The sequence below is a fragment of the Cynocephalus volans genome, chromosome 2 (assembly GCF_027409185.1).
Source record: "Cynocephalus volans isolate mCynVol1 chromosome 2, mCynVol1.pri, whole genome shotgun sequence".
Taxonomy (NCBI): domain Eukaryota; kingdom Metazoa; phylum Chordata; class Mammalia; order Dermoptera; family Cynocephalidae; genus Cynocephalus; species Cynocephalus volans.
In genome coordinates this window covers 122912962-122927178 of record NC_084461.1, presented here as the reverse complement: position 1 = coordinate 122927178, position 14217 = coordinate 122912962, and the positions used below count along the sequence as shown (strand labels likewise).

The window sequence follows — 14217 nt, the reverse complement described above, 5'->3', positions numbered from 1 at the left end:
TCCAGGGCCCTGGGGGAGGGAGAGAATGGCAGGGTGAGGTGTCGGTCTCCCATTGGTCTGGGCCAGGTGTTCTGTGGCAGTCCCCACTACCCACATGCACCTGCACATTTGCACCCAACCAATTCCTGCTTGCTGAGCTGGCTCCGGAGGCCATGAGGCTGCCACTACCACTGCTACTACTGCTGGGAGCCTGGGCCATCCCAAAGGGCCTTGGGGACAGGGCCCAGCTCACAGCCACTGCCCCACAGCTGGATGATGAGGAAAAGTACTCAGCTCACATGCCTGCTCACCTGCGCTGTGACGCCTGCAGGGCTGTGGCCTACCAAGTGAGTCCTTCCCCCCAGCAATCCCTCCTGCCCCTGCCCAGACCCCTCCACCTACCCAAGATTCCCCTACTAGCCTTTGATTTCCACCCCCATCCCCCACTGGGCATCAAGTCCCAGACTCAGCTTCCCATGATATTGCCATCCCCACCTCACCTGAGCGTCCATGTCTCAGTTTACCCATCTGCCTGCCCAGCAGAGAGCAGACAATCTGGGACACCCCCCCCCCAGTATCTCAAGACCGTAGGGAATCACCTGCTTGTCCTCTCAGACCCCTCCCTTGTCAGGCCCATTCTCAGGTCTGAACTTCCTCCCCAAACCTGACTGGGATACCTTTGCACATGTATACGTGGTACACGTGCACATGTGTTGAGTGATGTGTGTATGAGCATGCGTGTGTCTGAGTTCACACATGAACCTGTTGAGCATGGCCGCATGCCTATGTCTCTATGTGTGGAGCCTGTGAGTGCACGTACCATTGAAGATTTGGCTGGGTTTTTTTTCTTTCCTTGTTCTTGTGGTTTAAAATAGCATGTGCTACTGGGCAGGTGTGCCTGGAGGAGGGGCCCAGTGCCCAGGCCTAACATTCCACCTCAGCATTTCCACCCCAAACTCCCATCCCAGGAGAGTGGATCCTGTCAAGGGCTGATCAAATAGCTCCCTTGCCCCCTCATCTTCTCCTGTCCTCCCTCCTCCCCCCAATCTTGCAGCAGTCCCAAAGCCCTGGCTCCCAGCCTCTCCTTGTTCCAGATGTGGCAACATCTGGCAAAGGCAGAGGCCAAACTTCATACCCCAGACTCCAGGGGCCAGCGGAAGCTGAGCGAGTTGGTATACACAGATGTCCTGGACAGGAGCTGCTCCCAGAACTGGCAGGAGTGAGTTGCCAATCCGACCCCTGCCTCCCTCCTCCAGGGGCAGGGCTGGTGGGTGGAGATCCCCACTCACCCATTCATACCACGCACACACTCCACTAGGGCTCTGGTCCCAGGGAGGGTGCTGGCAGGCATGAAATCTGGGCTCTGGAGCTGGGAGCAAGTGGGAGAGCAGATGGCTAGCAGACAAGGTCACTGTGCAAACTTGGGCCAGGGGCTTTCCCTCTGTGAACTCAGCAAATGCCCAGTGTGCCCAGCTTGGTGTGGAGACTCCCACCAATGCTGTACCCCTCTCCTCCCCACTGCCACCAGCTACGGAGTTCGAGAGGTGAACCAGGTGAAACGTCTCACGGGCCCAGGGCTTAGCAAGGGGACAGAACCAAGCATCAGCGTGATGATCACAGGGGGCCCCTGGCCCATAAGGTAATGACAGGCAGACGGTGGATGGGATGGAGTCCTTGGAGCTTTGGGTTGCCCTCCCTCCCCCGTGGGCTGGGCAGAATCTGAGGCTCCTTCTGGGCTCCTCTAGGCTCTCCACGACATGTTGGCAGTACTTGGGGGAGTTTGGAGAAGACCAGATCTATAAAGTCCACCAACAAGGCCAAGGGGCTCTGGAGGCATTGCTGTGTGGGGGCCGTCAGGGGGCCTGCTTGGAGGAGGCTCCTGTCATAAGGGAAGAACTCTAGTCCTCAACTCCTCCTTCCCCTGAAGAGAAGCTGGGGCTTCCTCTGGATCTTCCCCATTCCTATCTGCAGGCTGCCAGGAGGGCAGGGAGGCCTTGCTCTGTGCTGCCACTCTCCCTCCCTCCCTCCTCTAGCTCCGGGGCACTGGGTAAGGGCCAAGGCCTTCTCATCCAAACTTAAATAAAACCCAGTGACCTTGATTCCTTCTCTCTGCAAAAGATGCTTGGGGGACTGGGAGGACAGACATTGGTGTTTCTGCTGATGATTGATGTTTCTTCTAGAGAGGACCAAATACACATCCCCACAACTTCTCAGAGATAAGAGAGAGCTGTCATGGCTAGAAATGTAAGCAAGCTGTCCAAGGCATATAGAACCAGTTATATACACAGTGACATCCCAAGTCCTCAGATCCATGGAGAGAGAAAACTAAAAAAACTCTGTAGGCAGGCCACCTTGTAGCCACACCTACTCCAACCACTCCTTACTATCTGTGCCCCTCCCAGAACACATGTCTCACTGGTCTACGCCCAGTAACCGCTCACTTTCTACACTATGCCTTTAACTCCAGCTGGTATGGTTGGGCCTTGGGTGCCGCCTGGCACAGGACAGGGCAGGGTAGGTTTCCTGGAACCAGCTGGATTCAGTATCTTGGCTCTCAGTCCTGCTCTCCCCAGAAATTCTTCTGGCTAGAGGCTCTTTCCTTAGGAACAGAGCCCTGGGCCCCACCTAGGTCTGGGAACCTGGGGTCCAGTGGTGCTATAACTTGCAGTTTCCTTTGTGAGTGTCTCTGATCTGCTGAGGCTCTGGGAGGTAATCAGAAGAGACGCTCTAATCCCCATTTGACAAACAACAAAAGAGACTCAGGCCAAGTCCCAGGCTGAATGGTGGCAGAGCTAGGAGGGGATTCGGATTTGGACAGTGAGGGGAAAGTCAGCGGCTGGAGGAATGGAGGTGACCCAAAGAAGACACTCACCACTCCAGGTTCCCTGAGATGCACTGGAGCCCCAGCCCCCTGCATCCCAGCACCTGTCCTCCTTCCCTGGCCTTACCCCAGGAGAGAACCCTTAGGTACCAGGAGGACAGCCAGGGCCCAAGGAATCAGCTGAGCCATCAGTAGTATCAGGTATGGAGCTGGGCACCTGTGATGTGGACCTGTGTGACCCTGTGTTCCTGTAGAGTGATTTAGAGAGACTCTGCATCAGAATGTGGGTGTTCTGGGTCATTTGTGCTACTATGTATCTGGGACCATGTGCAACTTCCCGGCCTCGTCTGTGTGTGCTGTTGTGTGGTTTGGGTTGAACTGAGTGTTTGTGGAGCTGTGTCCGCAGCAGGTAGGGCTCTGCCTCCACAGCCCTCCTGGGGAGTACTGGGAAGAGAGGGTGGGGAGGAAAGTGCTGGAGAGTTTCAGAGGCTTCGAACTGGTCAGACAACTCTGGGAACCTGGGAGCAGGAGCTGAGAGGAAGAGAAGACAGGCAACAGAGGACGGGGCTGGAGGCCGGACAGGCAGAAGGATTCAAGGCTGTGGCATGAAGCTGCTGCCCAGCTGGAGAGCGGTGCTTCCTGTGAGCCCCTGGGGCAGGGCTTGCCCATGGGCACAGCAACTCAGAAGTAGGTGGACCCTAAAGTGGCTGGGGCTGGGATAGCTCAGAGGGGTACAGGCCCAGCCCCCACCAGATGAGAAGCTGGAGCTCCCTGAGGCCTTCCTCATCTCCCTCTCTGCCAGGCCTCAGGCCCTACGGCCAGGCTGGGCTGAGCCTGCCAGGAGGGGAGACAGGCTGGGGACAGGACTGGCTTCCTGGGCTGTGTGACATGCAGTCACATAGGGCCGGGTGCTTAGAAAGGCCCCATGCTCAGGCCAATGCTCTGCTGTTGCTCTTTTAAAATTCTTTTTTTGTGGGTTGGCTGGTTAGCTCAGTTGGTTAGAACGCAGGGCCGACCCCGTGGCGCACTCGGGAGAGTGCGGCGCTGGGAGCACAGCAGTGCTCCTGCTGCGGGTTCGGATCCTATATAAGGATGGCCGGTGCGCTCACTGGCTGAGCGCGGTGCGGCTGGTCACAAAAATGACAAAAAAAAAAAAAAAAAGCACAGCCTTGTAACTGCCTTCACTAAGGGCAAATGTTTGGATCCCCATACCGGTCAGCCACCAAAACAAATATTCTTCTTTTTTTAATTTAAATTTTTTTTCTAATTTTTATGTCAATTGATAGGGAACAAATAATTACACTCTAAGATGTTGTTGTGGAGGGGAGGTGAAAGGTAGGGTGGGGCTGAGGTACTCGGCTCCCCATAAAATTCTTCATGCTTCGGAAGAGGAGTCCTACATTTTCGTTTTGCACTGAGTCCCACAGATTATGTAGCTGGTCATGGCTGGGACAGGAAGGAAATCCTTGTCCTGACACAGGGTGCGGGTCAGGCCAGACCAGCTTAGGCAGCTCTGTCTTAGTGTAGAGGCCAGTCTGTTGCATGCCTCAGGGACCCTGAGGGGTGAGGGACAGTGCGGGGAGGGCACTTCAGACTAACCTGAATTTTAGGATTGGTTTTCTAAACTTGCTACATGTGTGGCCTTGGTCAAGTCACATCTCCTAAATCTGTTTCCTGGACTGTAAACGGGTTAATACCACCCAGCACCAAGGTTACATATGACAGTGCCTATGCGTTGCTTGGTACAAGGTCATTCCTCAGTAACAAGAATGGTTATGATGATGATGATGATAATGATTAACTTGTTATTAATAAGTGGGGAAGGACCTCGTACAGGATGTTACATAATAAGTGCCCATTTCCACTACCTTTTCTCTCACATCACCCAGGGCTTGGTAAACTTCCAAGATTGTCCCCTCATCACCCCCTTGACTCTGGCCTTCTCTTGGAAAACAAGAACGGGTCCCGTGCCCAGGCTCAGGTGCAGGCAGGGAAGAGAGTGCTCAGGAGGCAAACGTGGCAGAGGCTTGGGCGGCCTTTACCACTACAGCCAGGGTTAATACGTTACCTCCGCCTGGGGCCCCCCTTTCACACCCTTACGCAATCCAGAGCTAGGGATCTGGTTACAGATTTACTTCGAACAATGTCTGATGTGTGGAGTAAAGTCCTCCTTGGCCTTTGTAAAGTCATCCCCTCTTCTCTTCAGGAACTGCTCAAACCTGTGCCCCAACCATGACGGCCCAGGAGGACTCCGAGGGCCAGACACAGGTGCTGGGGGATGAGTGGGAGCTGGGTGGGGGCAGGGCAGGTGGGGGCTTAAGGGCCTGTGCAGACCTTCTCTCTGGGAGGGCAGACAAAGGTTCAGATGAACTTAATAGGGAGTGACTGTCCCAAGCTGAAAGTGGCAAATCGGGAGATGGGGTAGAGGTGGGGGTGAAGGAGCCTTCAGCTTTGGGACTGGCTGGCTACAGCCTGAGCAGCGATGGAGACCCACCCCCCACCCCCGCCCCCTATGTTACCCCAGGGACCTCCAGGGGCAGAGGTGGGACTGGAATGGGCTTGCCCACAGTCTTGAGCCTTCTCATCCCCTTCTCCTGGTACCCCTCAGGTCATCTGACTTAGGGGCCCATTCCCCTGGCTAGCCCAGGTCCTGAGGGCTCTCAAAGCCAGCTCAGTTGACTGATCCCTGCAGGAAGCAAGTGAAGTGGGAGTTAGGTGCAGCCAGGCCAAGTGACAACCGGTGGATGGACTATGGGGGAGGCTTGAGACCCCAGGCTCAGACCCCAGTGTGAGTTGCTGACAGGCAACTCGGGCTACCTGACTAATTCTGGGGCAGAACGGACTTTGCTTGTCCCCATCACTCTACCCTGAGCTATTTTTCTCTGCTGCTCCCAGCATGAGTCCCTGGGCTCAGCAGGCACTTCCGCCAGGGAACCCCCGATGCCCCTGCCCACAGAGCCCAAGTTTGACATGTTGTACAAGATCGAGGACGTGCCGTCTTGGTACCTGTGCATCCTGCTGGGCTTCCAGGTGGGCTTCCCCCCAGGATTTCTTCATCCCCACTCTGCACACACTCCAGGGATCCCAGCCCCCCCCTGGCCAACAAGGTTATCTTGGGTAACAGAAAGAGAAACCTAAAGTCAGTACAGTGACTGTCATCAAGCAGGGTGGGGAAGAGACTTGATGGGGCCTGAGAGAAGATTAACTCCCTGGGATCATGTGACATCCGCCAGGCAGAGCATCAGTTAGGGAAGAGGGCCCATTCCACAGAAGCTGCAGGAATAAGTTGGGTGGAGATTAATGACCCCCAGAGTGGTGAGCAGTAGCTCTCTGGGCATCTCTTGTGGGGAGCATCAGTCCTGGGTGGGCATGCTGCCAAAGGCAGGCAGGGTTCAGGCCCACTGAGACAGGTCTGAGGGCAGTTAGGGTGCCCTTGTTTCCTGTGACTCATGTTTCCTGCCTCATGCACTCTGCACTCACCCTTCTCCACCCCCAGCATTACTTGACCTGCTTCAGCGGCACCATCGCTGTGCCCTTCCTCCTGGCTGAGGCGCTGTGTGTGGGCCAGGACCAGAACATGGTCAGTCAGCTCATCGGCACCATCTTCACATGTGTGGGCATCACCACTCTCATACAGACCACACTGGGCATCCGGTGAGCTGCCCCCTCCAACCTACCCCCTGCCCTGCACACTACACATTCACGCACGTGCATGCATGTACACGTGCGCACACACACACTGTGATCCACATCATAGCAGGAGCAGGTGGGCCCTCTCAGAGGACAAGAAGGCCGCTATCTGTCCTCACCTGCTACTCCTGCCCCTAGGCCAGCCTTAGAGCTAGGCAGCTGGGCTCCTGCCCTGGGCCCCTTGATTTAAGGGGCCTGCTCTGGTGCTCCTCAAGGACAAGGAATATAGATTTAAGGGAACATGTCCTAGCTGGGCTCTACCCCTGTTAAGCCCTACTCCAAATACTCAGGACCACCTGCTTCCATGCCCAAATGGCTGGCCATGAGCCAGCTTCCAGAGCCTGTGCGGGCCTCTTCAGCAGTCCATACTCCTGGGGGCTCCCTGCACCTGTGTGCACAGCCCTAGGCTTAGGTGACAGTGATGAAAGGATGGTTTTTTGAGTGGTGTGGGGTTGGGGGGAGGTTGTGAGTGGAGCTTGGAGGCAAGAACTGAGCTGTCTACTTGTGTGCATGTGGTCTGTCACAGCGCAGGAGCTGGTGTTGAGGAGAAAAGGGGGCAGGTTTCAAACTGGAGACTTCACTTGTTTTCTCCCTTGGGCCCCCAAAAATGTTACACAGTCCTACCTCGGGCCTCAAAACTTCCCTTTGCCCTGCCTCTACCCCTGCCCCTCTGTGTGTCTCCATCACTCTCTCTGTGCCCCTCTCTCCCTGTGTCTATAACTCTCCTCCCCTCCCCACCCCTGTCCTTGCTGCTTTGTGCCTCTCCTCCAGGCTGCCACTGTTCCAGGCCAGCGCCTTTGCTTTTCTGGTTCCAGCCAAAGCCATCCTGGCCCTGGAGAAATGGAAATGCCCCCCGGAAGGTAGGCACACTTCTGGGGTTTGCTCTGGAAGAGAAGGTGGGTCAGGGGCCTGGAGGTCTAGGCAACTGTCCAGACACCAGGGTGCATTCATGGCAGCATCTCCTCTCCCTCTGTCTCTGTTGCCTGTTTGTGTGTGTGTGTGTGTCCCTTTCTCTGCCCCTAGAGGAGATCTACGGTAACTGGAGTTTGCCCCTGAACACCTCTCATATCTGGCACCCACGGATACGGGAGGTGGGTTTGCATATGAGGGCAGAAGAGACTGGGACAAGAGGGAAGGGCTAGTTGGGTGTAAGGGTCATTGCTAAGTTGGGGTATTTGAGGAGGTAGTCCAGGAGCTTTCATCCTATTAGTGGCCAGGTCATGGCCTTTACATAGTGACTTATAGTTGATCTTTGCTCTTCCAGGTCCAGGGTGCAATTATGGTGTCCAGCACGGTGGAGGTGGTGATCGGGCTGATGGGGCTGCCTGGGGCCCTGCTCAGCTATATTGGGCCTCTCACGGTCACCCCCACTGTCTCCCTCATTGGCCTCTCCGTCTTTCAAGCTGCTGGTGACCGAGCTGGCTCCCACTGGGGCATCTCAGCTTGGTGAGCAGGAATCAGGCCTGATCCCTGCCCAGCCTCAATGCCCCCCCCACCCATGCCTCTTCATGTCCTGCCCCCTTAGTCCTGGCTCTTGGCCCCAGCCTGGCCTACCAGCCACCTCTTCCTGGTGCCTCTGTCCCCAGCGCCATTCTCCTGATCGTCCTCTTCTCCCAGTACCTGCGCAACTTCACCTTCTTGTTGCCTGTCTACCGCTGGGGCAAGGGCCTCACTCTCCTCCGCATCCAGATCTTCAAGATGTTTCCTGTGAGGAGCTGGCAGGCAGCTGGGGCTGGGACTAGGGCAAGGGCTGGACCTGTGCCTAGAGCCAAGGTGGGGTTGAGGGCAGGGACAGCATGGGAGCTAGAGCCAGAGCAGAGATGAGGTCCCAGCTAGAGGCTGGAGTAGGTATTGGGGCCGGGGTCTGAGTGACAGCTGGGGCAAAGGCGAGGACTGGGACTGTGGTCAGGGCTGAAGTGGAAGCAGGTTAGCCTGGACCAAGACCTCCAGTGCCTTCAGTGCATCCCTCACCCCACCCCACTTCAGATTGTGCTGGCCATCATGACTGTGTGGCTGCTCTGCTATGTCCTGACTCTGACGGATGTGCTGCCCACAGACCCAACAGCCTATGGCTACCAGGCACGAACCGATGCCCGTGGGGACATCGTGGCCATTTCGCCCTGGATCCGCATCCCCTACCCATGTGAGTGACCCCACCTGGGCCCCTCTGCCTCCAACTGAGACCACCTGTGAGGCCCCTGATAACCGCAATCCAGCTGATGACACAGCTAACATTAGCTGCACATTTATAGTGTGCCAAGCAGAGTGATATTTTACTCAGACAAAGCCTCACTCCAGCTTCATGACTCTGAGTGACCCAAATCAGCTCTCACAACTGTACAGCTTCCATCCCAGCTTGCAGTCCCCTTGCCTGCCCCTCTCCCTGTCAACTACGGTTCTGTCCATTCTTGACCCACCACCATCTCCTCACTGAATCCTCCTCTCCCCCTGGCCCAGGTCAGTGGGGCCTGCCCACAGTGACTGTGGCTGCTGTCCTGGGAATGTTCAGTGCCACACTGGCGGGCATTATTGAGTCAATCGGAGATTACTACGCTTGTGCCCGCCTGGCTGGTGCGCCACCCCCTCCAGTGCATGCTATCAACAGGTATGCCCATCTGCTCTCTTCAATCAATATCCGATCCCTTCAGGGACCACTCAGGAAACAAACATAGAGACAGGGTTGGGTCCCAGAGGGGTACACTTGGGCAAGTCGCTAACACTCTCCAGACTTCATTTTCCTTGTTTATGAAATGGGAATGCTCTCATTACTCACTCTGTGATTGTTGGGAGTAGCTGAGGCGATAATAGAGTCTGAGGGAAGTCAGTCATTGACAACCCTTCCATGTGCCCAGCTCTCAATGTGTATTCTCATGCAACTCCACTAACCACTCTGAGACAGGTACCATTATTACCCCCATTTTATAGATGAGGAAATTGAAGCCCAGAACTGCTCAAGAGAGTACATGCCAGGGCACCGGGACTAGCACTTGAACCTGGGTTTCTGGCTGCTGGACCTCCATCTGGCCTGGAGTGGGGAGTAGTACTACTCTCCTGGGGTGGAGAGTTGCAACACGCACAGCCCTGGAGAGGGCGGGCAGCTGGCCAGGGCCATGGAAGGGCACAGGCTGGTGCAGAGAGAGAGCCCTCCCCTCGCCCTTTCCTTACAGGGGCATCTTCACCGAAGGCATCTGCTGCATTATCGCGGGGCTATTGGGCACAGGAAACGGGTCCACCTCTTCCAGTCCCAACATTGGCGTCCTGGGGATTACCAAGGTGCAGGGAGGAGCCAGAGCAGCACAAAGTCCAGCCCCCATTCCATGTACTGCAGGCCCCGTCCCAACCCAGTGCCCTCTTTGGTCTAGCCGCACTGTCTTTCAGAGGCCCCGCCCCTGCATCAAGCCCCAGCCCGTTTATGCCTAGCTCTTATGACAGGCCCCGCCCTCGGAACTAACCCCGCCCCAACCTCGCCTCCGGGTCTAGCTCCGCCCCTGGCCCCCTGGCAGGTGGGCAGCCGACGCGTGGTGCAGTACGGAGCGGGTATCATGCTGGTCTTGGGCACCATCGGCAAGTTCACGGCCCTCTTCGCCTCGCTCCCTGATCCTATCCTGGGGGGCATGTTCTGCACCCTCTTCGGTGAGTGCCTGGCTCATGCCCGGGCGTGGGACCCACCCGGCCGCACAGCGCCGCCAGCGGTTCTTCTGTGTCCGCAGGCATGATTACAGCTGTGGGGCTGTCCAACCTGCAGTTCGTGGACATGAACTCTTCCCGCAACCTGTTCGTGCTCGGATTTTCCATGTTCTTTGGGCTTACGTTGCCGAATTACCTGGAGTCCAACCCTGGCGCTATTAACACAGGTGCCTCCAGCTGTCTACTATATCCAGAGGTGGGGAAGGTGGGGTGGGCCCAAGACTGAGCACATCCCACTTCCTCAAAGGCTCCACACAGCTAGAGCCACAAATCCTACCCAACTCTGATATTAGTCAGCAGCTGAGGGGCTAAATTAGCAGCTGTCCTTTATTTACTAAGACGCGTTCTGTGGACAGGTAATTGAGCTTTATATATGCTCATTTAATGTTCAAAACAGTTCCACGAGACGGACAGTATTATCATCTCCATTTTATTTTTTTGGTGGCTGGCTGGTATGTGGATCCAAACCCATGACCTCGGTGTTATAACACCACGCTCTAACCAACTGAACTAACTGGCCAGCCTTCATCTCCATTTTAGAGATGAGAAACGAGAGACTCAGAGGTTGTGATTTGTCCCAGTCACCTAGCAACTGGACGAACTGGGATTTGGACCCATAGATGGGAGAGAAAGAGGTACAGCTAGGCTTGAAAGTCAAGGCTTTGTACCATTTTATTGCCATGATTACTCAAGGAATTCAGGAGGCTGCAAAAGTGGTAACCCCCTGAGCCCTGCTCTCTAGGTAGGGCCATGACACCCATTGGCCCTTGGCCCATTCCACAGGCATTCCTGAAGTGGACCAGATTCTGACTGTGCTGCTGACCACGGAGATGTTTGTAGGCGGGTGCCTTGCTTTCATACTGGACAACACAGTTCCAGGTATGGGTCAGCCCTGGGAGGAAAACAGAACTAGCCTGGGCTCAGTGCATTCCAACAGATGGCCCTTGAGCCAGAGCTGTGGCCAGGTCCCAGGCAATGCAAGCCCTGCAGGGAGCAGCATGAACAGATGGTATGGTGGTGAGCCTGCTGGGTGGAGGGAAAGACCAATGCACAGACATACCTCTTAGGCCCTGAAAATCCTTTTCTCTCCATTTCCCAATAGCCACTGGGCTAAGTTGTGTCTTTGCTTTCTTAGAATAGCATAGATATAAATGCAGTATCAGTTTGTTTGGAAAATCCACTCCAAGTACGGCAGCAGCCTGCCATGGTTGCTACTGAAGAGCCCCTAACATTTTCCTTTGGTACTAGAGCATTTTGCAGGGATCATAGAGCATACTCTGTGGAATCCCTGAGAGCCCCCCCTGGCCCACCTATATGTGCCCAGTAAATGTATTTAAGAGATGTCATCGGGTGCTCTAATAATAAGTAAACATTTACTGGCTGGCCAGTTGGCTCAGTTGGTTAGAGCGCTGCATTGATAACACCATGGTCAAGGCTTTGGATTCCCTTGCCAGCCAGCTGCCAAAAAAACCCCAAAAACAAGAAGATATTTACCGAACATCTATTATGGGTCAGGCATAGAGCTACATGTCTAATTTCATCCTCAAAAACTAACCACAAAGTCATAGTCACAAAATTAAAACGCTGCAAATCTGGGATCTTAACAACATCCGACACAGTCAATGGCCTGTGTCCCAGCCACACCACACTGCCTCTGCTGGAGGGTTTCAGGGACCAGGGCTGGAAGACTGGTGAAAGCTCCGTGGAGACAGGAGTTAACGACTCTATCATTATAAGGATATAAGGGGTGGAAGTAGCAAGGTGGCCCTCCTTCTCCAGCCACTTACCAGCCTGAACACAGCCACAGATCTTGCCTACATCCCCTCTCTCTGCATCCAAGTGTTCACATTCACAAAGCATAGGAGTCAGAGGCTGTACATAGCTGGTAGGTTGGAAGTGGGGTGGGGGAAGGGCCAGGGCTCCCCACGGGATTTCAGGCAGACTCAGATGAGGGAACTATTGGTAGCAGCTGTCTCTTAGATGGATGGGTTTGCTACCTCACCATAGTACTCACCACTCCCCATTTAGAGGAAGCTGGGCTGGGTGCTGGAGCAGTCCATCCTGCTGTGCTGAGACAGTAAAGTAGCAGCCTGGATGAGCAGCTGTATTCCGAGAGATTTGTGATGTGAGTAGCTAGACTAAGCTACCCAGACATCTTTAATGACAGCCTGGCTGAGTCCCTCACACTGCCATCCTTCAACCCAACTGAACATCAGCAACCATCCCTGCCAGGGATCATTATAGGTGTTATGCCACAGTTTTCAAAGTCCTTCAATATGTATTGATGAGGAATCTGAAGCTCAGAGTAGTTAAGTCATTTGCCTAAGAGCATACAATCTGAATTCAAACCCAGGTCTGGCTGGCTCAGAATCCAGTCCTTAACCATGGAAATAGCAAAAGCATTTTCCAGCCCTTAACTTGCTGATGGGCCACTTTGCATCTGCTCTTTCTCTTTACCTATCCACAGCCCAACCTTAGAGGGTAGTTAATTTAGTTCAGCAAATGCTGGTAGAGCTTAGCAGCTTGACCCTGAATTAGACAGAGGATGTGCACAAAGCATAAATCATGGTTTGTTCTGAGGAGCTCCTGGCACAAGATAGAAAGTAAAACTGGGTTTATATAAGGAATAAAGTCAATGAAGCTGGGCTGCAGTCACCTGGAGGTCTTCCTGGATGAGGGAGACTGGGTGGGGCCTAAAGGAAAAGAGGGGACTTGGAGAAGCAGAGAAGGTACTGCACATAGGCATGGAGAGGTAGGCTGCCAGGCCTGTCAGAGGGAGGGAGCTTTGGGCTAGCTGCTATGTATGTCCTGGGAGTGGTGGGAGGGTAATCAGACACCAGGATGAAAGTCCTGTGCCACACCTATGGCTCTTCCCCCTCCACTGTGCCCCTTGTGCTCTTCGTGCAGCCAGCCCCAGCTCAAACAGTACCTCCTCCAGGTAGTCTTCCCTGAGGACTTCAGCCCTCCCCTCTGAAATTTTGGGACACATTTGGTTTGCACTAGTCATGGATTATTCTCAGCCAATGCTGCCAGCATGTAGAAATCCCTGGTTCCTGTTAGATTTACTAAGAATATTTCAGTCTTTGTCAACCCCAGCCCTCTTGTGAAGGCCTCATGTGCCCCTCCCCCACCTATAGAATTCCTAGGTTTAAGAATTCTTTGGTATCCCTATACCCCATCAAAGATTTTACTTAGCTGGACTTCTTGAGGTTTGTACTATAAAAACAAAGAGTTTATTTTCCTAATATGGAATCATAATACTGAACAGTAATACTGATTAAGTGTTTCAAAATACATTTCCCTACCCCATAGAGTACAATCTGTGTACTATTCGGTGCCTGTGGGCTCAGCAAACCCTAGACTCATACTTACAGATGTAGGCTGACAGTTACTTAACCTTTGTACCTTTCTTCATCTTAAAATTTTCATGTAAATACCTCCCAGGGGGGTGTTTTGAAAAAATGAAATAATGAAAAAGCACTTAGCACAGAGCCTGGCACACTGCAGTAGTTAAGCAATAAATACAAATTATAACTAGTATCTTTTAGGGTTTCCTAGAGCTCTGGCTGTTAGGAGCTCAGAAACCAGATTCAACTTTTTAGGACCAGACGATATTTAAGAAAGACACTTGATTTCAGAAGACTGCCTTAGGACTAGGTTATGAGAGGTAGCAGAGGGTTTCTGGCCCTGGTAAATGACCCCAGTATCCTCTTCCAGGGAGCCCAGAGGAACGAGGTCTGACACAGTGGAAAGCTGGAGCCCATGCCAACAGTGAAATGTCTACCAGCCTCAAGAGCTATGACTTTCCCTTTGGGATGGGCACGATAAGAAGGATTGCCTTTCTGAAGTACATTCCTATCTGCCCAGTCTTCAAAGGATTTTCTTTAAGGTCAGAAAATCAGCTTCCAGTTCCAGAAGACACTCCAGAAAATACAGAAACTGGGTCTGTGTGCACCAAGGTCTGAAAAATTACTTCCAGAATATGTCTACGGCTTTTGTGGAAGGTTTGAGTAATCAAAATATTCTTATGCTGTAACCAA

General features: G+C 53.8%; 2 protein-coding genes across 2 annotated transcripts; both read left to right on the top strand.

Annotated features, from left to right (window-relative positions):
* The first annotated feature begins 152 nt into the window (after positions 1-152).
* MZB1 (marginal zone B and B1 cell specific protein) lies at positions 153-1998 on the top strand. Its single transcript, XM_063088215.1, has 4 exons — positions 153-326; positions 1074-1198; positions 1508-1618; positions 1725-1998. The coding sequence occupies exons 1-4, from the start codon at positions 153-155 to the stop codon at positions 1879-1881; spliced, it is 567 nt and encodes a 188-aa protein (XP_062944285.1). The 3' UTR covers positions 1882-1998.
* A 3010-nt stretch (positions 1999-5008) lies between these two features.
* On the top strand, positions 5009-14142 carry SLC23A1 (solute carrier family 23 member 1). The gene is made up of 14 exons (XM_063087176.1): positions 5009-5068; positions 5696-5830; positions 6297-6454; positions 7262-7350; positions 7514-7581; positions 7755-7936; positions 8077-8197; positions 8477-8633; positions 8948-9095; positions 9658-9763; positions 9994-10123; positions 10201-10344; positions 10961-11056; positions 13895-14142. Exons 1-14 carry the CDS (start codon positions 5033-5035, stop codon positions 14140-14142), a joined length of 1818 nt encoding a protein of 605 aa, XP_062943246.1. The 5' UTR covers positions 5009-5032.
* Positions 14143-14217: the final 75 nt, after the last annotated feature.